Raw genomic sequence first — 27,954 nt, 5'->3', positions numbered from 1 at the left:
CTCTGATGTAGATACAGATGCAAAGGAACCTCGTAGAGTAGAAGAACATGATAAATCAGTTTTGAGAAGTCAGCAACAAGGGACAAATAAGGTAGTACCAATCTTGACGGGTAAAATGGCGTTTTGGTCACTGAACTGACCTATAACTTTCACTTGGATCATCGTACTCAAAAAGCTGTCACTCAGGTCACTTAACTAGTAAAAATATTCAAATGAATCATCAAACACAATAAAAATTTCACAGCCGTTAAATCCTTTTGACTTTAGACGGTGCTTCGTTAAATTCTCACGCCTGTGCAGCCAGATCAGCGGGTTAACCCACCTACTAATAAAATCACCCAACTTTCTTATAACCCGACCCAAGTAATAAAACCCCCGACCTATCTCCCCAATTCATATCATTTCATTCTCACCTAAATTAACCCTAAATTAACTGATCTACACCCTAATTGCAACTATGGTACAGACTCGATCGGGTATTGAGGTTCGTGTTACTCAACCAAACAATGTTGAAGACGAAGTTAGTGTTGGAGGTGGATCTAATGATGTTATGGATGTTGAATTGGAGACTTGTGGTGAAGAATCGAATGGCGAAGATGAGAATCGAGCAACTGGGGACATCATCTTGGGTTTGAATGTACTTGCTTGTAATCATATATCTGCGCGTTCATTTGATATAATTTTTGGGTTTCGCGGTAAAAACAAGTGATGCCCAGATGGAGAAACATGTTGCTGTTGAAGATGTTAGAGCAACAATTACACCTCCGCCATCTTTCACTTTTGCTTCTTTTATTCATTCCACACCAATTTCTTGTGAAAAATGGAGGAACAAATGGGACCCTGTAAGTTCTTGTTTGTTAATCTTTTGAGTAATCTTTGATAGAAAAAGAGGTCTTTTTTATTTGTATGATTGATTTCATCTTCAATTTATAGGTATTCACAATGTTATATACTCTAAAGTTTGCATTTTTATGCTTTTAGTTCACTGGTTTCGGGGCTTGTTGGAAATTTTATTGTATTTATACCCGAGTGCCACATTTCACACTGCCACGTTGATGAATAACAAGCCACATCACCTGCTGATTCATCTTTCCGTCCAAATTTTAACGTTACTAACGGGCAGTGACCTGATTGAAATTTTTTAACAGTATAATCAGTTGACTGACAGCTTTTTGAGTACGATGATCCAAGTGAAAGTTATAGGCCAGTTCAGTGACCAAAACGCCATTTAACCCCAATCTTGACAGGCAATAGGCACTGAAAGAGAATTATAGTGTTTCAATATTCCCAAAACAGGCTAAAATGATGATCAATGATCACATTTTTATTAAAACGAGATGTTTTGTATTACAACAGACTTGTTTCAGCTTCAAATACCCATAGCAGGAAGTTGAGTAACTCACTCTGAATTGTAAGAAGGATTCAGATGCTCCACAATCCCGTTATCGGAAAACAATCCTCTATTTAACACCCAATCTTCAATCATTGCCTGAGAATTCACAGCCTGATCCGCAGGCACGAGATGTCCAGCATTAGACACAATAGCATGACTCAAGCTTCCCCATTTTTGTACATAGCCTGCAAGCTTCCCTTTCACTTTCCAGACCTTCCTATCTGCTTCCAGAAAATTTTCAATTTGATCCCATTTCATTTTCTTCATCCAAGCCTCAGCCGCGACAACACCAACCCTTAGATCAAACTCCCCTTGATAAAGCAACACCTTGGTATGCTTAACTAAAAATTCCACCATATATTTAGTGCTCTTCATCAAATCTTCATGCAATATCTTGCCTACAGTATCACTACATACCTCAAAATCTATCGATACATTCGCTCCTAATGCTTTCTTAACCTCCATGCTACTCAAATATGTCGTCACTAGGTCTTCTTCATAAGGAATTGATCTCCGGAAGTCATATAAAGTGGCCAAGCCCGTCATGTTTTGCAACAAGTTTAGGACTTTACTTCTTGCATCCGTCGCTACACTCCAGTTACCAAGTTTTGCCAATCCAATAGCTTCATCTTGAACTTTCTCCAGTACAGTCTTCTGCTTCTCATTGACAAGTCCAGAAAAATAAGCACTCATAGCATGAGTCGCCACTTGTGTGATTGGATCAATCAAACCGTTCCCTATAGCCACACCAACTAAATTCACTTGACTCGATGTTGGCAACCCTGCATTTCTTTTCAGAATATAATACCCTATTGCTGGAACATATTTTCCAGCATAACTTTCACCAGTAACATAAATGGGACGAGTTTTAAACAGCGATTCCAATGCAATAAACGCTCTTATGGCCTTATAAAGGTGCTTACTAACAGCTTGCTGGTCTCTTGGAATTTCTTCAGTTGTTGTAGCTAAGCTAAACCCAGTTCCAATCGGATTATCAATGAAAACAAGGCCAAATAACCTATTCCAAGAACCCTGATTAGGTTCCAGGGCAAGCTTTTCGACATTATGCCCCTGAGAAGAAACAACGCGCCAGGGTCCTAGTTCGTAAAAATTCCCTAACATGGAGGAACAACCAGGTCCACCCTGAAGCCAAATGAGAATCGGGGTTTCAGAAAGCAGTAAATTAGGCTCTTTCGCTTCGTAAAAAGTGTAAAACATGGCAGATTTTGTTGTTGAATTGACTTGGAGATAGCCTGATTTTGTCGGAAGTGCTTCATTTGGGATAGGGGAGATCGAGTGAACTCTTGATGGGGTTGCTAACAAGTAGTATTGATTGAGGATGGACAGAAGCAAGAGAAGCTTAGTTGAAACTGACTGCATTATTTGCAAGAAGACTGACTAATGTGCTTCAGTGACTCAAACATACACTACTATGATTAGATCAAGAACAACTTATTTAATCCATAAAGTAAAATAGTGCCTTTTACTTTTTTAAGAACACTAGGTGGGTTCGGATTGTCTCGTACGTATACGTATGATGTAGCATATTATTAACGTTTTCTTCATTGAATAACATTAATCATAAATTTCTGATAAAAATGCAAGAGATTATTATATTTTTCAGCGAAAAAATCACTCATTCTAGAATATTTATCATCCAACAGCACTTATAAACAAATGTTGTGCACTATTAGCCAAAGTAACAAAATATAAACTAGCTATTCTTGCAAATAAAAGGATTGTTGTCCCTCTTGCTCTTCATCATCAATCACTTCTCTTTTCTCGCAATCCTATCATTTATCAACCATCCATGCGATCTCTACTATCTCATATACAGCACTTCCCACTATGATTAATTTTTTCTATTTTAATTATACAATATCTTCTGTGCTAATATTCCTTTCTGCTATAAAGCTGTTGTGAATTTGCGAAACAGATTTGCCCGAATTCATAATCTCTCACGACAATGCAAGAACCTCATTTTCACCAAGAGACTTTTGTAATGTTCATCAAGCCACATTATTCCTTAAATATGAATTGTAAAATATTTATTTTATCGAACTACAAGTCTACAACATACTATAAGACTCGGCTAACTTTCAAACTTGGATTTTCGAAAAATTATTTATTGTATTGAATGACCAGCACAGCTGACAGAAAGTTGTACTACATAAAATCTTCTTGAAAAAGATAAAAGGTTCTTTATCTTGTTATCTTGTTATCCTTTATCCTTTATTTGTCAAGATTTTCTTGTTATTGTCAATCTACACATCCAACTCATATAATTATTGACTTGTCTTTTAGGTAATCATAGTAGTGAGTTTGAGTTTGAGTTTGAGTCACTGACACTCATTGAGCAAGTCTTCTTGTCCTAAAATGGAGTCAACTTCAGCTAAGTTGCTCCTCTTTCTCTTCATTCTTAGTCACTACTACTTGCAAGCAACCTCATCAAGAGTTCTTTCAATCTCTCCTATCCCAAATGAAGCACTTCCCACTAGATCAGGCTATCTCCAAGTCAATTCAACAACAAAATCTGCCATGTTCTACACTTTTTACGAGGCGAAAGAGCCTAATTCATCGCTTTCTGAAACCCCGATTCTCATCTGGCTTCAGGGTGGACCTGGGTGTTCCTCGATGTTGGGGAATTTTTATGAACTAGGACCCTGGCGAGTTGTTTCTTCTCAGGGGCATAATGTCGAACACCTGAAGCTTGAGCCCAATTCGGGGTCTTGGAATAGGTTGTTTGGCCTTGTTTTTATCGATAATCCGATTGGAACTGGGTTTAGTGTAGCGACAACGACAGAAGAAATTCCGAGAGACCAACATGCTGTTGGTAAACACCTATTTAAGGCGATAAAAGCGTTTGTTGCGTTGGACTCGTTGTTTAAGACTCGTCCGATTTTTGTTACCGGTGAAAGTTATGCTGGGAAATATGTTCCGGCAATAGGGTATTACATTCTAAAAAGAAATGCACGGTTGCCTAAAGGGAATCAAGTAAATTTAGCCGGTGTGGCTATAGGCAATGGTTTGACTGATCCGATCACACAAGTGGCTACTCATGCTATGAGTGCTTATTTTTCGGGGCTGATCAATGAAAAACAAAAGACTCGATTAGAGGAGGCTCAAGATAAAGCTATTGGTCTTATAAAAGTCGGTAATTGGAGCGGAGCAACCAATGCAAGAACGAAGGTTTTGAACTTGTTGCAAAACATGACAGGCTTGGCCACTTTATATGACTTCCGGAGATTAGTTGCTTACGAAGATTACCTAGTAGAAGATTATTTGAGTAGCATGGAGGTTAAAAAAGCATTAGGAGCAAATGCATCAATTGCTTTTGAGGTATGTAGCGATAAAGTGGGGGATATATTGCATGAAGATGTAATGAAGAGTGTGAAATATATGGTGGAGTTTTTGGTTAAACATACTAAGGTGTTGCTTTATCAAGGGCAGTTTGATCTGAGGGATGGTGTAGTCTCAACTGAGGCTTGGATGAAAAAAATGAAGTGGGATGGAATCGAAAAGTTTCTGGAGGCAGATAGGAAAGTTTGGAAGGTGAAAGAGAAGCTCGCAGGCTATGTGCAGATATGGGGAAGCTTGAGTCATGCTATTGTGTCTAATGCTGGACATCTCGTGCCTACAGATCAGGCTGTGAATTCTCAGGTGATGATTGAAGATTGGGTTTTAGATAGAGGGTTGTTCGCCAATAAGGAAATTGTTGACCCTTCAGCTCCTTCTTACGACTCCAAGTAAGATATATTTTGCTTATTGTTGTTCAACTTGAAGTTATGTGTAGCGGGAGCTGATATATGTATGTTGTTAATACAGCACATTTTGTTCCAGCAAAATTACAAAATGTTGATTACTGTACTAGTAGTTTGTTTTAGGAATAATGTAACAGGATGATAATAACCAATTTGGTTTAACAAGGCTATCTCTTCTCAGAAGTTAGCACAAGGCTACAGTCTACTTGTGATTAAGCACGTTCACTGTTCTTTCAGTAGTGTCTATTTCCAGTAAAACTGTGACTGAGTACACAAGCTTGATAGCTCTTCTGGATTAAAACTGGTCCGGCACGTTTCTGAGAAATGCTAGGGATCCCGAAAAGGTTCCTGAATTTGTTCATGAATGTCAAGAGGTATGATTTAATTCGTCCTGTTCAAGTGCATAGGGCCGTTTATATGTTCAAGATTCACATCCAATTCAATCTGCTAACATTTGAGGACGAATTCGGGTCCGTGCCATTTTTCTTTCTTAAATAATATTTCATTTTTTTCCAAAATTACTATTGCATGTGACTTTTTTTTTATTTCAAAATACTATATTTTGTTCGCATTATTTACTAATTCTAATTGTTTACTATTCTAATATGTTCTTTTGATACCAGTATGTTTAGTCGTAAAAAACGAGAATCAGACTTAATCGGCAAAGACACGGGACAAGGATTAATAAAAAATTAATTGAATTTATCGAGATTAATAGGAAATTTAATCAGTTCAGTGAGTTACGGAACAAGGATTAATCGGTGATTAATCTTAATCACCGACTTAGAACAATGCTAGTATGATCAGTTTCATTTTTTTATATTTAAAGTAAGCTGTTAACTGAAAATAAATAATTGCCAGATGTTAAGAATATGACCAGGAAGAAGTTGGCTAAGTTTGAACTAATAAAGACCGTAGAAGAAACTACTTGTCTTCGCTCAACTACACAACCTCTAAAAAACAGCTTAGCCATTGTTCGCAAACTCACCCCATACATAAACAACACCACTGCTTCACAACGCAAAGGTACACGAAATAAATAAATAAATCTCGACTTCAGAATTTTAGGAAGTAGGTAAAAAAATCAGTACATAGATAATGACAAAGAGTGAAGATATTGAAGAAGGCATTGTAGAAGAAGAGGAAGAAAAGCCTGAAGCTACTAGTTTCTGGACTTCTGTAGAGGTTGTCTTACTATTACAGAAGATTTTCGCAGAACTGGTCGGCTCGTATTTCCTGTTATTCATCGGGGGCGGGTCGGTGGCAGTGAATAAGAAATATGGTTCGGTATCGTTTCCTGGGATTTCTTTGTGTTGGGGACTTGTTGTAATGGCATTGGTTTACTCTGTCGGACATATATCTGGAGCACATTTTAATCCAGCTGTCACGGTCACATTTGCTGTTTTCCGTCGTTTCCCCTTGAAGCAGGCATGTAACTTTTCTCAGTGGCGGAACCAGGCCAAGGCTAACCTTCCTTGGAAAATAGCTAAAATTGATCTTTTACCCAGAGCAGAATATTAAAAGCTAGTTTAAGACCTTTTGGAATTGTTCGTCTCATGAAATCTTGGTTCCGTCACTGCTTATTTCAAATCAAATGATCTAATTTATCGGTTGCTAGTACTGAATTCACATTAAACGTGCAGGTACCTCTGTACATGGTGGCACAAGTACTGGGATCAATTCTAGGAAGTGGAACTTTGGTCCTTATATTTGATTCAGACAATGAGCATTTTTTCGGGACAACGCCTATAGACACTGCTACTCAGACCTTTGTCCTAGAGATTGTCATCACCTTCATTCTCATGTTCGTTATTTCTGGAGTTGCCACAGATAGCCGAGCAGTTCAGTAACGCACTCTGTCTTATTTTTATTTTCTTAAGATTAATAACAGGAATTCAAAATGATATCACTCGCACCCAGGCCTGCACTAAGGGCCTAAGGCTAGCTTAAACTACCAACTTCTCAGTTTTCATGAGAAGAGCATATTAGTGTTAAGTGATCACTTCTCCCAAAACCTCAAAGTGTTGAAAGGAGGGCTTACAATGATCATATTATATTCTAACATTCCTCTTCACTCAAAAGCCCATTTTTGAGCCCGTGAGCTTGAGCTCTGATACCATGTTATGTGACCAGTTCCCCAGAATCTCAAAGTGTTGGGACTTGGGAGGAGGGCTTACGATGATCATATTATTTTCTAACAATTAATGTTTCCATTTTCTAGATTGGAAGTATGGCAGGACTTGCCGTTGGAGGTACTATAACCATGAACGTTTTCATGGCCGGGTGAGTAAACATTGATAGCATACACACATACATATGTTACGTGTCATACGAAGTACACACACTGATTGTGTCATTTGAACTGAATGTGCAACATCTGGTGGTGCCGTAAATGCAGGCCAGTATCAGGAGCATCAATGAACCCCTCGAGGACACTCGGGCCAGCTCTGATATTTCATATATATAAAGGATTATGGGCATATATGGTAGGCCCTTTTATTGGAGCAATACTTGGAGGATTTGCCTATAACATGATCAGAAGGACTGATAAACCGCTGCGCGAACTCACCAAAAGCAATTCATTCATCGCGAGTTGTGCTCGAAGGTAGAATCATTAGACTGTTAAATCGAATTTTCATGTATGATGCTTTCTCCTCAACCTGGGTTATGAGATGAAAAAGTGTAACTACTGTTTCCCAGACTTTCTTATACCGGAAGGAGGATGCATCGATCTATTTTAATGAACATTGACATCATTTTTTCTGAACCATAGCTTCTTAATTGTTCATTGTCTTTAGAAAAAGCAAGTGTCATTTTCTCCGTCGATAAGGACTATATTTATAAAACCAGATAAATATTCGATCCAGATTTTAACGAACTCAAATGCCAATTCAGTTTTTGTACAAATGCTAAAAGTTAAGGTGCCTGAAGGTTAATATTTAAGGCCATACACCAGCCTCAGATCTATTTTCTGAACTCATGACAGTTGATATACACAAGGAACTACTGATCTTATGGTAGTATTTAGTTAAGGATCCAGGTCCTGACATACGTATGTTAGTAGTATATGTTCAGCGGAAAAAAAAAGCATCGGACAGTTTAATCCTAAATTTTTGATATATATAGTGGGTGCTACAGTATCATTTAGCAGAAAGTTGCCTCATTCTAGAATTTTTCAATTCCAAAACTTTTTTTCTGCTAGATATATGCTACTATCATTCGTATGTTTTGAACCAGCTCAGTTAAAACATGAACTAGATTACTATGTTTGCTAATCATTAATTCAGAATGTAATGTTGTGAACAAAGTCAAAATAATGGGCACAACTACATAGTATCTCTTAGCCCACATGCTGGGGCTTGAGGTCCACATGCTGCTTAGATCAACCTCACGAGACCTATCAAAATGATTACAATCTTCTGAAAGTTAGTTTCACTATCTCAAATCCCCAAATCCCACTCTATTGTTTCTCATCTTATTAACAAATTATCAAATCAAATCGAACCAAACATATGTATCAGATTTAGAACACGGTCGAGTACTGTTTTCGTAAAGATCCCGAGTTAACATAAAAAATGTAGTGTGCCTGATACTAGTATCAGTGCCAACTTCCCACCAAGATTTTGTGGTATACTCACATTCACAAATACAATCACCATCGGTCATTATTTAAACGCCAACCACCTTCTGTACAGTAAGATAGGATGTATACTAAGCAACCACTTCACAAACATATTCTGTGTGTTTGATTTCAGTAATTTTTAAAAAATCTGACTGAATTTTCTAACAAGTTCAATTCGAGCTTGTTTTCGATGGACTCATCTAGATTTAACTAGACTCAAGTTAGACTCGACTCAACTCGACTTAAAAGCATTGCTCTTTTCTTTATAAAAATACTGGACTTCTTTAATGTACAAGATGAGGCCAGCAAGTAAAAAAACAAGAAAAAAGAAAAAGGGAACAGAGCACATGACATTCTGATATACCTTTTATGTATCTGAACTCTTGATAATTCATATTTGTACTCTTTTTAACTACCACTTTCTAATCAATCAGTTCAGACATTAAAGTTTCTTTATTTATCACCTTTTCTTTCTCTCCCTTTAAATTGATACCAAAGCAGAGATTCATTTCTTTCCAATCTTGCTCAGTTTAAGCTTAAAGGTTTCATCTTTAGATTTCTTGCTTTCCTTTTGAGGCACCAATCCTTCCCCACAAATCTCTCTCTCTCTCTCTCTCTCTAATCTCTGTGTAATCTCTCTCTCTCTCTCTCCCTCCCTCCCCACATATGAATATTATGTACAACTTTTGATTGCTTTTGAAGTGGGCTTACTGTTTTTTGATTGCTTCTGTTGAATATAGTTTGCAAATGATTAGTGTCTGTAGGAGTGATCATTGGAGTGTGATGATACAAACATGATGGCTGGTAGCAAAATTGAAGACCCTTTTCAACTTAGTTTCAAGGTATCACTTGTTCATCACATAACTATTCAGCCTAATATTTGATTATACTTTTGATCTCTAAATGATTTGCATTTAGGTAACTTCTGGAAAATTTTATCTTTGACCACAGTAAACATGAACTCTTAACTTTTCACTAGTTGATTCATAGATAAACGTCGCCTAATGAAGTGATTCTTCTTGTTTGGATCTGATCTGCTATTAAAAGATAAAATGTAAGTTGCATAAAAGGAATTATTTGGCCTAAACAATTAGGTTGAGTGAGCTGTGAAGGTTGGCAGAATGAACTATAGTATAGTGATCACAATATGTCAACATTGGTCATTATAGTAGTTACGGCATAGATTTTAACTTGTGTAAACTTGAAACAGTTTTTCGAGATTAAACCAAAATTGGTTTGTGCAGACGTATGTAAAAAATAGACATATCGTCAGGTAAAATAAAAATTCAGAGGATGATATTGGACCTTTTGAATTCACTTGTATTAATATAAATTTGGAAGACGGCCTTTTGATCTCTTTAGGACTCGTTGAATTTAGTTGTATGCATAGTTTTCTGGCCTAAGATACACTTCATTTGTTTGAGGAGTCTTCTCCTGTATTTGTAATTAAGGATGTGGAAGTGTGATCAAAGACTTAGACAGGAATGTTGATATGAACAAGGTCTACAATTATATACAAGACGACTAATTTAAGGCTTCCTGTTATTGTGTCACTGTCCTTTAATATCTACACTAAAAACTGGCAGGCAGATTCATGGCACTCTGGCTCAATCTCATTTGGAAGGTTTGAAACTGAGTCATTGTCCTGGGAAAGGAAGTCTTCTTTCTCACATAACAGATATCTTGAAGAGGTCGAGAAATACTCAAAGCCAGGTTCTGTCTCTGAGAAGAAGGCTTATTTTGAGGCTCATTACAGAAAAAAAGCCCTCTTGAGACAGAGGTTGTCAGAGAGCCAAAATGGATCAGAATACCAGGATGTTGAGATTGAAGGCTCAGAGAACATGGATCATGGAGAGGATTTTGACAATTCTGATGCAGAAATCCAACAATTTACACACTCTGAGGAGAGTCCTGACGGTTGGGAATATGGCGGGGAATGTGCAGTAAGCAGTCATGAAGGAGAGGGTAAGGGAGTCTTATATTCTGAAAATGAGATTCTAATTGCTATGAGCAGCGGTGATGCTGTGAACATCACTAGGGAATCTGTTAAGACTGGTCATGAGAACCTTATACAAGTGAGTCAAACTGAAGTTGAAATTTCACCACATATCAATGATGAATCATCCGTTAAACAGGATCCAGAGGATGAAATGTTACAGGTTTGTTTGACATCTACAGCTGTTGGCTCATCCTTAAGTAGTCAAACAGACAAGAGAGATGATAATATAAGCTCCAAACAAGTTTCATCTTCCAAGGTCTGTTTCTACATCTTTACTATTCAGCAATATAGTTTACTGTATCCCTATTTATCTGACCAAAAATCTATCTTATTTACATTGAATTCTTATTACCCCAACAACAATTCTGATGATGGCTACAAGAAGAACTTATCAATTTTAAGTAGTCAGGCAGTTAGTCTCATCTTCCAAGTCATATCTTTAATGTGGTTTAAGCTATGCCTTAATTATAGGGAACGACTGCAGTAGAAACTAAACTTGCAAGGCGAGGACTGAAGCATCATGCTCAGCAGGGTATCATTTCTGGTGGAGCACCTAAGAGAACTGAAAAGAAACTCAGTAGAAGTGAAAAAGGAGGTCCTCCTATACTGAAAACGGAAAAGAAGTCATTACAAACTGCTGTTCCATCAAAATGTTTGATACGAAAATTTCCAAAATCAGAGGTAGAAACACTCATTAATTTGTCTGTATTTAATATTTTCCCTCTGTTGTAGGATGTCTTCCACTCTTCTTTTTCGATAGAATATGGGATGGTGTGATTGTTTAGTATATTGCTTCTTGCCTATTTGAGTCCACCAGTTATGTTCTGAAACTGATTTGGGACCCAAGAAGAGCTTTCCAATTAGTAGTCTGGTACTCTGGCATTTTCTGGTTGTTAAATTGTCCTCATGAACATTTCTCTTTGTGCAGCATTTATGTAGGTCAAAAGCTAAAACAAATCTTGAGAACGGAAGGTATGCTTTCTTCCTGACTTCTAGTTGCAATTATTTGGCTATGTTTAGGATTTGAAAGATGATTTTGTTGTTTATATAGCAGCGAAAAAGAAGCTAGAACAACTAAAGTAGCTGGATCTCAGTCATCTGGATCTGAGCAGGCTGTTCGTAGCGGACATCAAATGGAATATAGGTTTGTAAATGTTAAACCTGCATAGTGTCTCAAAACATACACATTCTGAAATTCTGAGTTCCAATAGCTTTCATTGGCCTTTTTCTCTTTTTTATTTACTATTTTTGCATTTGGCAGGTCGAATCAGAGTTTAAGTTCAAGGAAGGAAGGTGTGAAACAGTTCTCTTCAGGCTTTAATTTTAAAAGCGATCAACGAGCTGACAAGAGAAAGGAGGTAAGAAACTATGCTGTGCTTGACAATCACGTTTCATTCACTGCCAATCAGGAAATAATCTAGTAAATTATGACTCAACGATGCTTCGCTAACAAAGCAAGGAAATTTTTGCTATCCTTGTGCATCAGTATTTCAATAAATTGGAGGAGCAGATGCATGCAAAAGAAGCTGAGATAAATCAAATACAAGCAAGGACACAGGTAATTGTACGATTGAAAAAGTTAATCATCTTCTTTGTTACCAGCTTGAGTGCTGACTTGTCTTAAAACCTTTTATGACTGTATTGTAGTTCTATAATATTACCAGGAACTTCTGTAATCTACTTTGGTTTTTGCAGGAAAAGACGGATGCTGAGATTAAACAGTTAAGAAAAAGTCTTAATTTCAGAGCAACACCAATGCCTTCATTTTATCATGGAGCAGTATCTGATACTGATAGAAATAAGGTACTTAAAATGTTATATCAGTTGAAGATCTTCCAAAGGATAAAATGTCATCTCCTTGAGACGAATCTTGATAGAATCGTTCTTCTACGTTTTCTAGAATGTAATATTAGTCATACTATCATTTTAACATTCAATTAATATCCACTTCTAAGGGTAATCTCCTCGAGTTAAGGGTTTGAACAGGCAAACCTTGAAAAGTTAACCATATCAGTTCAGTCATGCACATTCTTGATTTGTAACAGAACTAGTGAAAATTTTATTTAACTTGCAGGCTAGGCAGAAGTTATATAGAAAGATTACATGGTAGAGGCAAGGCTTAGTCGTAGATGTTACATCTTTACTCTAGTAGTTCTACGACCTTCGTGGTGTGTATAAGTATAAATGAGAGGCATGTCGTTGATTTTAGTTGAACTGATTGTCCCAGGCTAAACCAAGTAAAGTCCAGAGCAAGTCTTTTTCAAAGAGGAGGCCTGGTTCTACAAAAAGCAAGCCTGAAAAAGGCCAATGTCGCGAGCCTGTAATTATCAAAGAACTGCCAGAGGTGACAATGTTGACAAACTCTCATAAAAACTCCGCGGCTTCATCAAGAGAAAGAAACCATCCTTCAGAAGCTGGAGGAAATAGTGAAGCTAATCCGAAGATTGTCCAACCTCAAAAACTTAAATCAACAGTTGGAAGAAAGGTAGTAAAGGAACAAGTGGTTGAGAGTAAGCAGAAAGTAGGATACAGGAGGAGTAGCAACCAGATGATGAGGAAGAATGTGAAAGGTGTTGACATGGGAAGCGATTCCAAGATGGGGCATCGAGCTGTTGGCATTGCCTCCTAATACTCTCTCCGTCCCAGCTGGTTCAGCTCCATTACGCGGACAAGGGGGGGAGATAAATCAGATGGTACAATGGTAGGCTTGAAACCTTACCACATATGCTTGGACTATATATTGCATTGTGATCAACAATTCAGTACAGAGCAAGACACAGTTGTAGACAACACTGCAAGATGAAGATGGTCTTCTTGATTCTAAAATGATACTCAAGTTCAATAAAAGAATAGGTATGTATGTATGGCATGAGGTCGATGAGTTTAAACTGGCGAATGTAAATGAGTGTATTTATCTTTTCAATCTTTCATATTTAACACCTCAATATTTTTGAGGAGAACTGATCACTTAACATGATCTTTGAACCGTCTGACTTGAGGGATCAGACAGGAAACATCACTACGATATTGTATCAGTCCCAACTAGAAGGGCTTGAAGCCGCGATTTCATTGTTGCTTCCTGTAAATAATGTTGTGCCAATGTCCAAATGTATACTCACTAATCAAGTCATTTCCAACTTAATGCTTAGCGCCCCTGTCCAATAGACCCCCGGACCGGATAAGATTATATTATGAATGATTCTGAGACTGGAAACTCTTTCGAAAAGAATAATTTAGTCAAATTGGTTTAAATCGACAATCAAATTTTGACAAGGAATGCTTTGGTTATGATTATTGTTGTGATTCCAAAATTATTATAACCTGTGACTTCGTTATGATTGATTCAAAATTATCCGGACTTATGACTTGGTTACTATGATCCATCAATATGATTGTAAAATTATCATTTCTTAATTTTATAGGACTTGATTAGTTGATTATAACCATTTGAAGTCATTCAAATACTTGCATACAAATACTTTTGAAATTCATCAAAATTTACTTTCTTTCAAAGAATTAATTAGATACTTTTAGGGAAAAATATCAAACGCATGATTCACTTCTTTAAAATGTATCAAAATCATCACTAAACAGAAAATTGACTCAATATCATCATTTATTTTAGAAAATTGATCAGTCTGTCAAAGTCAACTCATATCTGAATCAACTATAACGTTTATGTATTCTGATGTGGCAGAAGCTCGGGACGTGGCACTGTGACCACTTTTTTTATCATGGCTTGCGTATCTACCTCCAGAGAGCATTATATGCATATTAGGTATATTAGGATTCATATTTTTTTTTGCCAAACATATATTTTTGTAATAATTTTTTTTTGCTAGACATATATTTTTTAATAATTATTCTTTTTTGCCAGACATATATTTTTTTTAATAATTATTTTTTTGCCAGACATATATTTTTTTAATAATTTTTTTTTGCCAAACATATATTTATTTAATAATTATTTTTTTTGCCAGACATATATTATTTTAACAATTATTTTTTTTGCCAGACATATATTATTTTAATAATTATTTTTTTTGCCAGACATATTTTTTTTTTAATAATTTGCAAATCTAGCATAAGTTAAATTGTCTCCATTAATTCCTGTTTTGCAGTTAATTGTGATGGCTAAGTATTTATTAAAAAATAAAATAATATAGTTACTGAAGTAACATCTTCATTCCACAAATAATAAAAGAGTGCATACATTGTGGTACAAAAATTACTTAATATTGATCATGAACAACATACCAAAATACTACTGCAGCCTGTAACAAAAGCATGCAAAAAACTAAAAAGAGTTCGATGATATTTAAGGTTTTTTCTTCCTCAAGCAGTTAGTCATCCAGTAAGGCTTATCCTTCCTTTTAGTGCATGATGTTTCACTAACTTTGTCCTTATTTTTTTTTAGAACATCATTTAAATCAGGGGTTGTCTTTGGAGTCGGTATGGGGTCTTTGATGACCACACCAGGTGCTGCAGGTCTCCTCACCGGTAACTTGGGCCTGCATGTGCCACTCTGTTTATTCACTGTGGTGTTCTGATCATAAGTATTTTCAGCTTGTGCATCATTCTCTTGTTGTGCATTTCTTTGTTGGTCATGCCTAGTAGGACAAGTTGTCTTCTTATGTCCAGGCTTCTTACATAGACTGCAGTGCATTACTTTACCTCCCCTATATTTCTGTAAATCCGGGACATCATGAACTTGAGACATGTTTGCTTGACCCTTATTTTGAGTCCCTCCTTCCCACTCCTCCCTTCTCCTCAACCTCTTAGGTCTCCCTCTTAGTGCAGTAGGCATTTCAGGTGGTAGTAGTTCACAAGCTGAAGTGAATTCCCAAAATTCTTCTCCCCTTAGAGCTGAGATTGATTGACTATAAGCCTTCAGATACATGTCTTTAGAGTAATACTTTGAAACATAATCAATAGGCTGATGTCTCCTGTCGTGAATAGCACTCACAGCATGTGGACAGGGAATTCCCGTCAAATCCCAGTGCCTACAGTCACATGTTTTTCTATCTAAGTCCACAGTGACAGACCTTGTACCCTGTCTAACCTGTTACATAATACATAATTTCAGTTAGCGCTTATTCAGCAATGCAAGTGCCTCATTCTAAAACTGCAATTTAACATAAGAAATTCACCATATAAGTTCTATCACCATCCCATGATGCTTGCCAATTCCTGGAAGCAGTCACAGCTTTGTCAAGTTTGAGCTTAATGTTAGGACAGATTGTACATTCAGTCGCTAACATTTTCTCCCTGTTTTGTCTAATTCTTGTCATGAGTTTGAAATGTAACTCCTGAAACATACTCAAAATTGGCAGAAATCTGCAAATTCAAACATTAAAGGTTGCTAGCATTATGGTCAATATTAGTTAATTTAAGACGTAATTGTAATTAGAAACTAACCTTTCATTTAGGATCCAAGAGTTGAAAGACTCGGACATGTTGTTCTCAACATTGTCACATACCGAGTGTGTTCCAAAAAAAGCTTTAGACCAGCTACTTGGAGGCAAGTTTTTTAATTTATCAGAGAGAGGCTTTGATAACTTTTCTAAACCCTTCATGATTCTCTGATGAGCAGCAGGGTATGTTGCACAAGCAGCAAACCAAAAAGCCTTTCTAATAGCACCGGTTTTGTATCTACAAGTTAAAATAACTAATTCAATATTTATATATATGAAGTTACAAACTTAGCTACTTATTGCATACCTTTTTCTAATGTTAGCATAAAGGTGCCTTGTGCACAGCCTGTGCTCCACTCTTGGAAGATAGTGTTTAATTGCATTATCCAAACCCTACGACAATTACATAGCCTTTATAAGTAGTGATATAAAACTGAAAAATACACATATAACAAACTTTACAGGTAATAGTGGTATACCTTCTGCTGATCAGAAATGATGGTATAACCATGACCATCTCCAAGCGACAAATCCTCTCCAAGCAACTCAATGAACCACTTCCAACTATCTATACTTTCAGACTCTACAATCGCATATGCTACTGGAAACATCATGTTGTTTCCATCCCGGCCTACTGCACTCAATAATTGGCCCCCGCAAGGTGTTTTCAGAAAACATCCATCGAGTCCTAATACTGGCCTGCAACCTAGTTTCCATCCCTGTTTTAGTGCATGATAGCATATATACATCCTTTTGAATTTGTTCACATCATCATCACTGACCCTGCTTGTTCTAATATCAACTCTATTTTGAGGGTTATTTTTCAGCAATTCATGACCAAAGTCCCTTACCCTAGAGTAATGTACTTTCAAACTATCAAATACACCTTGCAAAACAGCTTTTCTAACCCTAGAGCACTTGATTCTAGGCACTTCTACTTCAAGCTCTTCTCTAATTGTTTCCATCATATCCTTCACCTTCCATTGTGGATTATGTCTAATCCTATCACCATATTTTTCTGTTAAAAACTTAACACTTATCAGATTATTATAATAGGGCTTAGTGCATAGATGGTCGTCAAGCAATGTCTTAATCTGAACAGCCTGTGCATCTCTTAACTTGCCACACCAAATATAAAATCTGCAGCCTTTCTCACACCCCACTTGGACCCTGTCATTGTCATTTGTAATGAAATGAAGAGCTCTTCTCTCCCTGACCCCATATTCTCTAACAACAGTCCTAAATTCCTCCATAGATGAAAATTTCATGCCAATTTCAAACTTAAAAGGACCATCTTTGTTCTCATTATATAACTTGAATTTTTTCTTTGTTTTTTTACCAGGAGCAACACTCACATAACCTTGTTTAACATATTCACCCCCACTAGATTCATTTTCAGATCTTAGTTCATCACTAGCAAACTCCTCCTCATCAATATCTATATCTAAATCAGGAACCTTGAAAGTGTTCCTGCCTTCCTGTCTGTCAGCATCACTAACATCACCTTCCTCATCATATTCACCCTCTTCTGCTTCATACTCCAAATCAAAATCACCACCCTCTATTTCCTCTTCATCTAAGTAATGATCAGCACCTCCCATTTCATCTTCTTCCAAATCATAATCTTTGATATTAAATTTTAATAATTTATCTTTGTTTGGTAGTTCATCAGTACATTGGAACCTCTTTTTATGATCAACATAAATATTAATCAAATTATATGGCTTACAAACTTTCAACATATCATCCAATGTGTTCTGATCATACAGTAGTCTTACCCCTTTCTCAAAGCTATGCCCATCAGTTTGGAAGTAAAGAAAATCATATTTGCTATACTTAAACTTTTCTGAATATTTCAACAGATGGAGCATACATAATTTGCTAGTATCCACATCTTCAATAATGTCAGTAGTACCATGATGGTGTACACAAATCTTAACCCTAGAACCCATTCTGCATAAAAATTATGGATTGTAAAGAAAAACCCATATACACAGCATATCAACAAACAAACAAGCAGCAGAGTGGATAAACGTGATCATTCACACAACAAAATAAAAGTAAACAACATGCACGACATATCAATGGAGACTAAGTAAAAATAAGTTACCTTGCCTAGTGATGATCCACGTGTTTGATTTAGCCTGCAATAACCTTGAAGAATCAATCAAAATCTTCTAGATTGCAAGTTGAGATTAGGGTTTTATCCCCTTCTAGTTCCCGCCTATCGACTCCACTCTCTATTTGTATGTTCTGTAGCATATCTTATTTTATTGTGTTTATAATTCTCTTTTTTTCATTATTTTTATTTTGTTATTACCAGCTAAGCAGCCTACCTGGATCCACCTAAATGACATGTAATACAACTAACAGACTATTTAACCAAAAACGTTAAAGTTGACTAAAAGTTGTATTGACCTTGACGGACTGATTACTTTTCTAAAATAAATGATGATATTGAGTCAAGAATCTGTTTAGTGATGATTTTGATACATTTTAAAGAAGCGAATCATGCCTTTGATATTTTTCCCGATACTTTTATGTTTATATAATCCTAATTAGGGGTGATCAGAAAATGGCCCAAACCGCATAAACCGCCTGCACCAAACACGGTTTTTAATTTTCGTGGTGCTGTTGTGGTTTGAATTTTTCACAAACCGCGCGGCGCAGTGCGGATTGCGGTTTTAATTTTCTTGAATGCGGTTCAAACCGCATCGCACCGCAATATTTAATATATATATTTTAAAAATAAAAATTATATATATTTGTGTGTATATTATAATTATCAATTACTCTCGCCCCATTAAAGTTTAATACCAATAGTCCAGCAGGAAACATGCAACAGTGAGTTGAAGCTAATTTTTGCAGAGCTTGAAAGTTGAAGCTGATTTTTTTATATTATTTGTACTTAGAGTTAAACTTTTCACCTCAACTATTCCAGTGTGTTTAAAACTTTTAAACTTTAAGAAGTGTGCTGTAACTGCCATCTGAGACTTCAAGCATTTTCCGAATCATTGATTGAATTTAAGTATTGTTAATCATCTTATCTATTAAATTTTTGTAATAATTCAGATATTTATATCAAAATTTAGAAATAATTGGTTATTTTATCTCAGGTGCAAACCGCGGTGAACCGCACCACACCGCACCGCATTTTCGTAGTGTGGTTTATGCGGTTTTATAATTTCGTGGTGCGGTTGCGGTTTGAGATTTTGACAAAACCGCATATGCGGTTTGATTTGCGATTTTAGACAAAAATCGCACCGCCCGCACCGCGATCACCCCTAATCCTAATCATATGATTAGGGAGACGGAATATTACCAGCTGTAGCAGGTCTACGTCAAGGCAAAACTATATAATATTAAAATTTCCTTTGCTGGTGAAATAAAACAGTAGTCACCGTTGACCCGTGCTCTGCGTTTCCACAAAACTTAACCAATTCGGTGACTATTTAATAGCTTTAAATTATATTATTTTGTTAAAAAACAAAGTTCGTCACACAAATCAAAATACATTATAGCGATAATAATTCATAAAATTAGCTAAAATCGAGCTCGAATATCAAGAATAATAAAAGATAAACCCACTACTTAAGATATTGTATATTTTAATAACACAGGTAATTTAGTATTGAAATCTGTACTAACCTCCTCTGAATAAAAAGAATTCAAAAATGTAAAATCTCGAATATTTAAATTTTTATAAACAAATAGCATAATTACCGAAGTGACCGCACAACTGGCAACTAGAAGCTGACTTGAAACGTTACAAGAACTCACAAGTTAAATTCAAAACCGTAAGAAAAAACAAGAACAGAAGTTGTTGAAACGATCACAGCCGTCCATCCCGAAAGACGAGTCGATGGTGATGAAGATTGATCCGAGCCATGCGGTGGCTTCCTGAAGTAATAAGGAAACCAAGGCACCATGGCATTAGGTGGCGGTGGTGCATTAGTATTGAGATAATAAGGTGGCGGAGGGCCATTTGGTAAAAAGCCGGTAGGCGGAGGATTACCAAATGGCCCGGGAGGTGGTAAAAAAGGCCCGGGTGGTGATGGATTATTCGACGGCGGAGAATTTGCTCCTCCGCCGCCTATCGGAGGGGAAGGTAAGCAAGGGTAGGGGCATTCTTGGGAGGTGGTGGTGGTCGGAGAGTTGATGAATATTGATAGGAGGATGAAGGTGGTAAAAATGGCTTTGTGAGGTGAAGTCATGTGTGTTGGAGGAAAAAAAATGTTGTGAGAAGGTGGAGAGTGTAATGAAAGAGTAGATTGCAAGGAAACAAAAGAGAGAAGGGGTTTGTTTGGTGGGTGATGTGGGGTGTTTGTTTATTACTACAAAAATAATGTGATAAGCTTGGACTTATCAACAAAAGAAAGGCCAAAAATGCCAGCATAGGAAATTAAATTATTCTAGAAAATGACCGCATGGTCTTTGATTCTTGCGGCCTTTAAAATTTGAATTATGATCGGCTGGTAGTTTGGGTGTCACATACATGCACCATTTTATATTAATACATGTAGGGGCAAATTTAGTAAGAAAAACGAATATTTTTATGTTTTAAGAAATAAAAGAGTGAATAATAGGACAATAGCTAGAGAGCCGGAAAATACTCAGAAGACATTGAGGGAAAATATATTTTCGAGAAAACCATAAAATTCATACAAATTATTTATAAATATATATTTTCAATGCTTCAAAAGATACGCTCTAATATTCAAATATTAATAGAAAAAGAATTTAAAAGTAAGCAATAAAATTATCTGTACCTTTAAAAGTTGAAATGCTTTAAGTAATTGGAAAAACCGTAAAGAAACGAAAGAAGGGAAGACCGAGTTAAATTAATGCAGGGGCGTCTCCAGGATTTCGGAGGCCCTAGTAATATACTACAAAGAATCAAAAATATGTAGTATCTAGTATAGAAAATTAATTTTGAATTAAAAATCTCAAAGTAGAGAAGAATTGAAGAGATTACTATATATTACCTTTGCTGGCTTGCTGCTCTGGTTCTATATTTGCTCTGGTTCTATATCTGCTCAATTGAGCGTATTAGGTTTTCTACCTTTTTGGATATATTAAAGACTTAAAGTGATTTAAAATATTGAAAAACATTATATTTTATTGGGCTTTTATCTATTTTTTATTTTATTACATGGGTCTAAAGTTAAAGGACTGTATATATAAGAGGCCCCTATATGGATGGAGGCCCTAGGCAAATAGATGGGAAGACTCCCCCTAAGACGCCTCTGAATTAATGTGAAGTTGAATGATATGTACTCTGTGTAAAATTTGTCGCCCTGTCTTAATCCAAGTAGGGTGGCAAGGAGATGCTCAGAGCTTCTAAATCAGTGCAACATGTCTTAATAATAAAATAAAACGATTTAATTAGTGTAGATATGAGGTCAAAATACAGCCTTAACTCGTACCGAAAAGTTAATTACACTTTTCACTAATCAACCATTAAAATAAAATTGAAGTTACAGTAGCAAGTACAGTACCATGATAGCCCCTGTGAAAGCAGAGGTTTCCAGAGTATCTTCCTCGAAATCGGTGCCAACAGAAGCTTCCTACTGACACGTGGGCATATTCTTTCCTTGTACTACTTGGAACATGTGAAATTACCATAAAACCATGAGGCCTAGTAGCCCTGTGACAAGTGAAAATGGTAAGTTTACCATGAAGCTTTGAAGACAACCCGAAATATACGGATAAACCGGGTATAAGTTTCCGGGTGGGCCGGTGGGGACCGGGGTATACGAGGGCGGAGGCGGGGCACCGGGGATGGGAACGTACGAAGGCGGCGGCGGGCAGTCCAAGCTCGGCGTTGGTGGCTTGTTTGGCGGTGGAGGTGGTAGTGTTTCGGGTGGTGGTGGAGATGGTGGAGGAGGTGGTGGTAGTGATGGTGATGGTGGAGGATTTGGGGTGGGGCAAGTACCACACTTGATTTCGGGTGACCCGGGTTGTTCGTCGAGCTTCCTTGGACCCGACCCGGTTATTGGAGCAAGGAGAGCAAGAAGAACAAGGAGAGTTGCAAGTAAAGATGACATGACTTTTGTGGTGTTGAGATATTACAGGTTGAGGAATTGGTGTGAATGGTATAATAAGTTTGGCGTGGTGCTGCGATTTGAGTGGTGTATTTTGGTGAGAACGAGAGAAAACGAGAGCAAGTTTGTTACGTTATTAGATAATGCATGGAAAGCAAAGTGGACCAAACGTCTAAATGCACATTTTTATTTAGCAAGATGAAGCATGGTTGTCAGATGAGTCATGATCTCGTAAATCGGAAATTGGAACTAATTGATTGATCCTATCAGCGAACTTTTTGATAAATCAGAGATTTTTTGTCCAATCGATATGTAATTCATAAATTAGTAAAATATTATTAAGAGATTAATCGGGGATTTTTCGATACCATTTGATAAGATGGGAATCAACGACATGGTACTGCAGGAGCTTCATTGGCAACTTTTGACGTGTTGCCTCCACAAATTTTAAAACTTTGTTCTAACAAAGCAATAATACTATACAGGCTCTGCCTCTTTACAAGACTTACTCAGGAAACAATGAGCATAATTGGCACCTTAGCAAATCAGACAATACTTTCTACAAAACATTTTTACTATGAAATGAAAGAAAACGAAATTTCACTCTGTTTAGACAGCTAGTACTCTGTAAATAAAATAATCTACAGAAATATTTCAGCAGATGTGAAATTTAAAATTGTGCTACATATTTCACTACCCTGTTTAGACAGCTAGTACCTGATTAGAAATTTAACCATATTGAGTCACTAAAAGATACTCATCAACAAACAGGGCAGTGCTATTATGACCAAAAAAACAAACAGGGCAGTGCAAGTTGCCGAACCATAATCAAGTAAGCCATACTTACTTCCAATATTCACGTTTTCACCAGCCCACATAATTCTCACGACAAATATCAGCAAGCAGTTAAACTGGTTAACTATTATATCTGTAAACCAAAGTTCAACAACAGTACTGTAATTCACTGATTTCAGCACATAAATTCAACTTACCAAAGGCAACTCGAAATTTAGAAAATCTTGGATATTAGCATGTGAATCCATTCACTAATTCATTACCAAAATTTTCAAAGCTTAAAACTAATTGCTACAGCTAGTGCAAGTAACATGTCAGTGGTTTATGTGATAAAACAATGACATAGATATGTAGCACACCTTATTACTGTAAGTACCACTGCAGCAAAAATCTCAAAATTGACCGATGAAGTTCTTTAACCGACAATATCTTTAACTAGAAATCCTTGTACGATAGAACTTTATTTCAGGAGCTTGTATGCTGGTTGCTACAGTTCAAAAGGTTATGCAGGCAATCTAGTTACCTATTATTTAACGTAAACATAAATTTCATGGAAGACTAGCTTCTTACAAAGCTTCTGCTGTCTGGACAGGAAGAGGTGATAGGGGCAGACGAGGAAGAGGTTTTTCCTTCTCTGCTGCTGCTGCTGGCGAAGAAGTCTTTTCCCCATTCTCAGTATCTCGTTTAGATAAACCAACCTTTTCCCTTAACAATTTTAGCTTTTCAAATATTTTCCTCTTGATTTCAGGATTCAAAATTTGTGCTTCAGCAGACTCTGGTAAAAAGGTAGTGGTGGCAACCAAAGAGGCAATAGCCAACTGTGTTGCTAAGGCTCTTCGGGAGACGGTTGTCAAGGTTTTTCGGGACTGATCCTTTTTTTCTTCTTTGCTTCTCACCTGTGAGAGAAACAAAGTTATGAAACCTGTTTAGCGGACAATCCATTTTTTTACGTACTTTACAATGTAAATTTGCAACCTTATCCATTATTTCGTCAATAGAGTCATTACTATCACTCCGTTTGGTTAGTGGAATGTAACATTGAAAGTTGAAATGAAATGAAATGTGAAGAAAGGAATAAAAGTCAAGGGACTAGAGTGAAGAATGTGATGGTTTGAATATTCAATGATAACAAATGTAAAAGACAGTAGTTGGAAAAGAAATGGACAATTATCCGTAAACTAAGAGCACTGTAATATAAATTTGGGGACTAGAATGAATGAAGATTTTGCATAAATTAATATGTCTATATCACATTTTATCATTCCTACAATGCTACGCAATATAACTAAAACACATCCAGGCATACCCAATATGTCGTGCTCAAAGTAGGTCCAGGTAGGGTGGGATGTACACAGACCTTACATCTATTCTTATTAGTTAAAAAGCTATTTTTATGAAGATCTCGGGTTTAGAAAAGTTTCTTTGTGAACTTTTAAGAATCTGAGGGTTTTTTGAAAATTTTAGAGCAGTCGTATACAGGCATTAAAAGCCTAAAAGGTAAAATACATTAAAAATTGCAGAAGGTAGTAGGAATAAAATCTGTTTGGGCAACATATATCATCATAAAGCATAACAAGTAACCATGATCTTCGATCAGGATACGAAATTGTTGCATGTTGAGATATATAACATATATTCATATGGGTATATGACTAGCTCATTGTGGGCAACCAAATATCTCATGTTTGGTGTGTTCTAAGACATTAGATGCTACCACTAGAAAACCATTTTCATCTCTGATTGAAAAAAGAAAACTATCATTTTCAATAAATTGGCCAATGTACACTGTTATAGACTTATAGCTTACAGATATAACATGCACCTCGAGGGGGTAACAATAGAATCAGAGTTACAAATGGCCTCTTGATCCAGCAGTATCAACCTCATGTGCTTTACAGGAAATCGATGGTTAAAATCTAATTAAAGACAAGGTGGGGTGGGTGTGGTGCTGATTGTTTTAATTATAAAAAAAAAATAGTATCAGAGTTGGCCAGTTGGGTAATGAAGGAAGAATGGGTTTGTACTTCTGTGCAGAAAGGTTAAAAAAGGAAAAGAAAAACATCATTGATCATGGAATGACTTTCCAAATCCTAACCAAAAAGATAAAAAAAGAACAGAATCCGGCTCATGATAATATACATTCAAACAAGGTCACGGCATTTAGGTATATATCCACAATTTAAAAATACAGGGCCTAATACACAATTTAGGACGGCGTGATGATTTGTAGTCAATCTAAAATTGTTTTGAGAAAAATTAAAGACAACTCTTTACATGCCAGGTTTGGGTAAAACATCAGAATTCAGATGTCTCAAGCTAGATAAATTTACAATTATGAAAACCAATTCTATCATTTAGGAGGGTTAAAGGGTTTGTAGTGAGTATGCTCGAGTAGTGAGTATGCTCGAGCAGAGATCAGGCCCAGGATTGGTGGCTGAACATCTTTATCTCTTTCTGTTAATAACAAAATTATATATATATTTGTTATTACAGGTTCTTTTTGGCAACTGGAGTTGACAGACACAAGGCACAACTACACAAACTTTGCCATAACGTTAACTACGCAGAAATTAAGTTTGAATTAACTCCATTCATTAAATAAGCCTAGTATTTGAATGCTAGAACTGATACAAGTGAAATTTACTCAGAAATGTAAATAGCATAATTAGTAGCTGTCGACTGTCTTATTATGATTGATAATGACTTCAATACTACAAAAATTTCACTGTAATATCATCACATTCTGATTCAAGTTTCATTCAATTATAACCTCTTTAATATATAATTACATTACTCTAGGTTGCCCTTCCAAGATTTATAGATGCATCATATACTCGAACATATATAGAAAATCATATTGCAAGTCTTTATATTTTATTGGTATTTTGCGCTCTAAAACTAGAATTTCACTTCAAGCCCGAAGTTGCGCATCTATAGCAAGGCAATTTGGTCTCCCATGTCAAGAACACGATGAAAAATGCTAGGGTGTCTGGTATGAGGTATCCCTTATTTTTCAAGAACAAACTCTTATTTCATGGAGAAAAAAGTACCTAAATATGTAAAAAAAAATCATAAATACTACTTATTTTAGCTACATAACAAATATGAAACACTTTTTAACATTTAATTCATTTCAATATGTAAATATGTAATTTTCTAAAAATAAGTATATTTAGTAAACAAAGTTTATATCAAAGTGGGCACTCAAATGTCTCACTTGACTCGCTGTGTGGAAGGGGAACTCATTTCAATCACTTAAATCATCATATATCACACTTTGTTCAATTTCTAAAAAATAATTATGGAAAAAGTGACAAAATAAATACGCTGGCCTTTGAATTGTTGTAAGAAATTTAGTAAAGTGATATGAATGATTTAAGTTGTTTAATCGAGTTCACGGCAAGTCAAGCGAGCCATTTGAAAGCAACGAGCGACTACTTTGATATAAATCCATTTAATAAATTGGGTCAAACATGTAAATCTCACAATTAAAAAACCCAAGCAACAGATCATCAGTATCTCACTTATCAAGTTGACCATTGTGTGTGTCTACATGTATGCAAAACAAAATATACATAAGAAACACCTAGCTAAACAAATAAATAAATTTATGAATATGTAATGAACCTGAATAGGAAGATCTTGAGTTGTTTTAGCCACAGCAATACACTTCACTTTGACGCCGGAATATACTGAATGACTGGACGGAGAAACAGGGACCCTTACAAGCGAAGAAGTCAACGACATCGACATTTCTTGATTTTCCGGCGAGTCTTCTCTTTTTAACGTTTGTACTATGTTAATGTACTTACTTAGGTTTGACTTTGACTGACCGGTTGCCACTTGGAAGTTGGAAGTATTAACAAATGTTTGATTTGATACATGCTGGGCCATGCTGAAATTAGGTGAGACATGGGCTCACGTGAGGCTTCATTATGGGCCGTATGGTCTGTAATTTAGTAATTTTATAGTAACAGAAGGGGTAGCTTAAGGAGACTTGCCTATCCTTCTTAAGCCAAGGGCCCAAGACTCACTTTGCTGACAGAAATTTGTTGCAAAACTCAATGCTAGATTGCTAGTATGTAGACTCAAGTGTACAGCTTTATAAAAAGGAAATCTTGCAAGAAAAAGGCCTAAAAGACTTTAAAGTTCATATTACTTTTTAGTGAATTTTAAGAAATACGGTAAAATAAAATTGACCGACAAATCTATTATCTATCTAACTGAGCAACTGCGAGTAATTTAATTCGAAAACTAAACTACCCAGTAGAGCTTATATTCTTCCCAGCTTTCCATTTCTCAACTATGTGTTTGTGTGGGTGAGAAGAGAGAAAAGGAGGGAGGTGGCCTAACACTACAAACAGAGATTATAGGTGTAAGGAGAATAGGCTTCTTCCTCTGTAATCTCTTTTGGGAGAAAAGTGGGGAGTGAGGCTTCGAATACATGAATAAATCATATGTATATAGCGAGAGCATCCAATATTACGTGGGTCCTTCAAAAATATACACATAATTTATTATCTAATATTGAGCAACTGCGAGTAATTTAATCCGAAAACTAAACTACCCTTGCTCACAATACATATATTAATATATATAAAGGTTATTATGGATTTTTAATATTAGTCTATTTATTAGACATTAATATCTATATCCGAGGGACCTTAATCCAAATATAATGTCCGGAAACATTATAGATAAAAATGAACAATCAAATTGGATATAAAATATTTGAGAACAAGGAAATAAGTGTTAAAGGAGAATTTTCACAGTGGAGGGAGGAGTTGGCCGCACTGAAAATGAATTAACCTTGAGTTTTAAAACTTTTGGAGAAGAAATTCCTCTGCAATATACAATTCAAGTTCTTGATGAACTGACTAATGGAAGTTTTAAATTTTAATATTTTACTTGATTTGTGGCAAAAAA

The 27,954-nt window shown here is 36.2% G+C and overlaps 5 protein-coding genes across 9 annotated transcripts; 3 read left to right on the top strand and 2 right to left on the bottom strand.

Moving 5' to 3' along the window:
* Nucleotides 1-1,258: 1,258 nt before the first annotated feature.
* Nucleotides 1,259-2,855, bottom strand: LOC108200870 (serine carboxypeptidase-like 50). Its single transcript, XM_017369136.2, has one exon. The coding sequence runs from the start codon at nucleotides 2,771-2,773 to the stop codon at nucleotides 1,400-1,402; it is 1,374 nt and encodes a 457-aa protein (XP_017224625.1). The 5' UTR covers nucleotides 2,774-2,855; the 3' UTR covers nucleotides 1,259-1,399.
* A 768-nt stretch (nucleotides 2,856-3,623) lies between these two features.
* Nucleotides 3,624-5,337, top strand: LOC108203061 (serine carboxypeptidase-like 50). The gene has a single exon (XM_017371774.2). It carries the CDS (start codon nucleotides 3,770-3,772, stop codon nucleotides 5,141-5,143), a length of 1,374 nt encoding a protein of 457 aa, XP_017227263.2. The 5' UTR covers nucleotides 3,624-3,769; the 3' UTR covers nucleotides 5,144-5,337.
* A 146-nt stretch (nucleotides 5,338-5,483) lies between these two features.
* On the top strand, nucleotides 5,484-7,921 carry LOC135149300 (probable aquaporin NIP-type). The gene is made up of 4 exons (XM_064084691.1): nucleotides 5,484-6,582; nucleotides 6,798-6,995; nucleotides 7,376-7,437; nucleotides 7,553-7,921. Exons 1-4 carry the CDS (start codon nucleotides 6,253-6,255, stop codon nucleotides 7,761-7,763), a joined length of 801 nt encoding a protein of 266 aa, XP_063940761.1. The 5' UTR covers nucleotides 5,484-6,252; the 3' UTR covers nucleotides 7,764-7,921.
* Nucleotides 7,922-9,204: 1,283 nt separating this feature from the next.
* Nucleotides 9,205-13,700, top strand: LOC108203079 (protein WVD2-like 7). Of its 4 annotated transcripts, none has more exons than XM_017371801.2 (10): nucleotides 9,262-9,405; nucleotides 9,532-9,618; nucleotides 10,363-11,031; nucleotides 11,247-11,456; nucleotides 11,704-11,747; nucleotides 11,827-11,919; nucleotides 12,037-12,133; nucleotides 12,262-12,333; nucleotides 12,471-12,578; nucleotides 13,003-13,664. In XM_017371801.2, exons 2-10 carry the CDS (start codon nucleotides 9,571-9,573, stop codon nucleotides 13,402-13,404), a joined length of 1,743 nt encoding a protein of 580 aa, XP_017227290.1. In that variant the 5' UTR covers nucleotides 9,262-9,405; nucleotides 9,532-9,570; the 3' UTR covers nucleotides 13,405-13,664. The 4 variants fall into 4 exon arrangements, with proteins under 4 accessions (XP_017227291.1, XP_017227288.1, XP_017227290.1 ...); XM_017371800.2 differs by having other exon boundaries at nucleotides 9,517-9,618; XM_017371802.2 differs by having other exon boundaries at nucleotides 9,205-9,618; nucleotides 11,830-11,919; nucleotides 13,003-13,700.
* A 1,228-nt stretch (nucleotides 13,701-14,928) lies between these two features.
* LOC108202744 (uncharacterized) lies at nucleotides 14,929-26,876 on the bottom strand. 2 transcript variants are annotated; one of them, XM_064084581.1, is made up of 8 exons: nucleotides 26,656-26,876; nucleotides 21,688-23,924; nucleotides 18,300-18,333; nucleotides 16,669-18,142; nucleotides 16,497-16,582; nucleotides 16,194-16,427; nucleotides 15,926-16,112; nucleotides 14,929-15,837 (listed from the first exon to the last, which is right to left on the bottom strand). In XM_064084581.1, exons 4-8 carry the CDS (start codon nucleotides 18,139-18,141, stop codon nucleotides 15,094-15,096), a joined length of 2,724 nt encoding a protein of 907 aa, XP_063940651.1. In that variant the 5' UTR covers nucleotide 18,142; nucleotides 18,300-18,333; nucleotides 21,688-23,924; nucleotides 26,656-26,876; the 3' UTR covers nucleotides 14,929-15,093. The 2 variants fall into 2 exon arrangements, with proteins under 2 accessions (XP_063940651.1, XP_063940652.1); XM_064084582.1 differs by lacking the exon at nucleotides 18,300-18,333.
* Between the last annotated feature and the right edge of the window lie 1,078 nt (nucleotides 26,877-27,954).

Source organism: Daucus carota, chromosome 9 (genome assembly GCF_001625215.2).
Source record: "Daucus carota subsp. sativus chromosome 9, DH1 v3.0, whole genome shotgun sequence".
Taxonomy (NCBI): domain Eukaryota; kingdom Viridiplantae; phylum Streptophyta; class Magnoliopsida; order Apiales; family Apiaceae; genus Daucus; species Daucus carota.
The sequence above is the reverse complement of the archived record's forward strand: the minus strand, read 5'-3'. Positions and strand labels throughout refer to the sequence as shown.

Excerpts from the sequence above, each read along its gene's own strand:
- LOC135149300 (XM_064084691.1), top strand. The coding sequence starts at position 6,253 with ATGACAAAGAGTGAAGATATTGAAGAAGGCATTGTAGAAGAAGAGGAA. Across the intron at positions 6,996-7,375 it reads TTGCCACAGATAGCCGAGCA|ATTGGAAGTATGGCAGGACT; the intron begins GTTCAGTAACGC and ends TCCATTTTCTAG. Across the intron at positions 7,438-7,552 it reads ATGAACGTTTTCATGGCCGG|GCCAGTATCAGGAGCATCAA; the intron begins GTGAGTAAACAT and ends CCGTAAATGCAG.
- LOC108200870 (XM_017369136.2), bottom strand. The coding sequence starts at position 2,773 with ATGCAGTCAGTTTCAACTAAGCTTCTCTTGCTTCTGTCCATCCTCAAT.
- LOC108203061 (XM_017371774.2), top strand. The coding sequence starts at position 3,770 with ATGGAGTCAACTTCAGCTAAGTTGCTCCTCTTTCTCTTCATTCTTAGT.
- LOC108203079 (XM_017371799.2), top strand. The coding sequence starts at position 9,571 with ATGATGGCTGGTAGCAAAATTGAAGACCCTTTTCAACTTAGTTTCAAG. Across the intron at positions 11,457-11,703 it reads GAAAATTTCCAAAATCAGAG|CATTTATGTAGGTCAAAAGC; the intron begins GTAGAAACACTC and ends CTCTTTGTGCAG. Across the intron at positions 12,579-13,002 it reads CTGATACTGATAGAAATAAG|GCTAAACCAAGTAAAGTCCA; the intron begins GTACTTAAAATG and ends TGATTGTCCCAG.
- LOC108202744 (XM_064084581.1), bottom strand. The coding sequence starts at position 18,141 with ATGGGTTCTAGGGTTAAGATTTGTGTACACCATCATGGTACTACTGAC. Across the intron at positions 16,428-16,496 it reads TATGCTAACATTAGAAAAAG|ATACAAAACCGGTGCTATTA; the intron begins GTATGCAATAAG and ends TTTAACTTGTAG. Across the intron at positions 15,838-15,925 it reads ATGGTGATAGAACTTATATG|GTTAGACAGGGTACAAGGTC; the intron begins GTGAATTTCTTA and ends ATTATGTAACAG.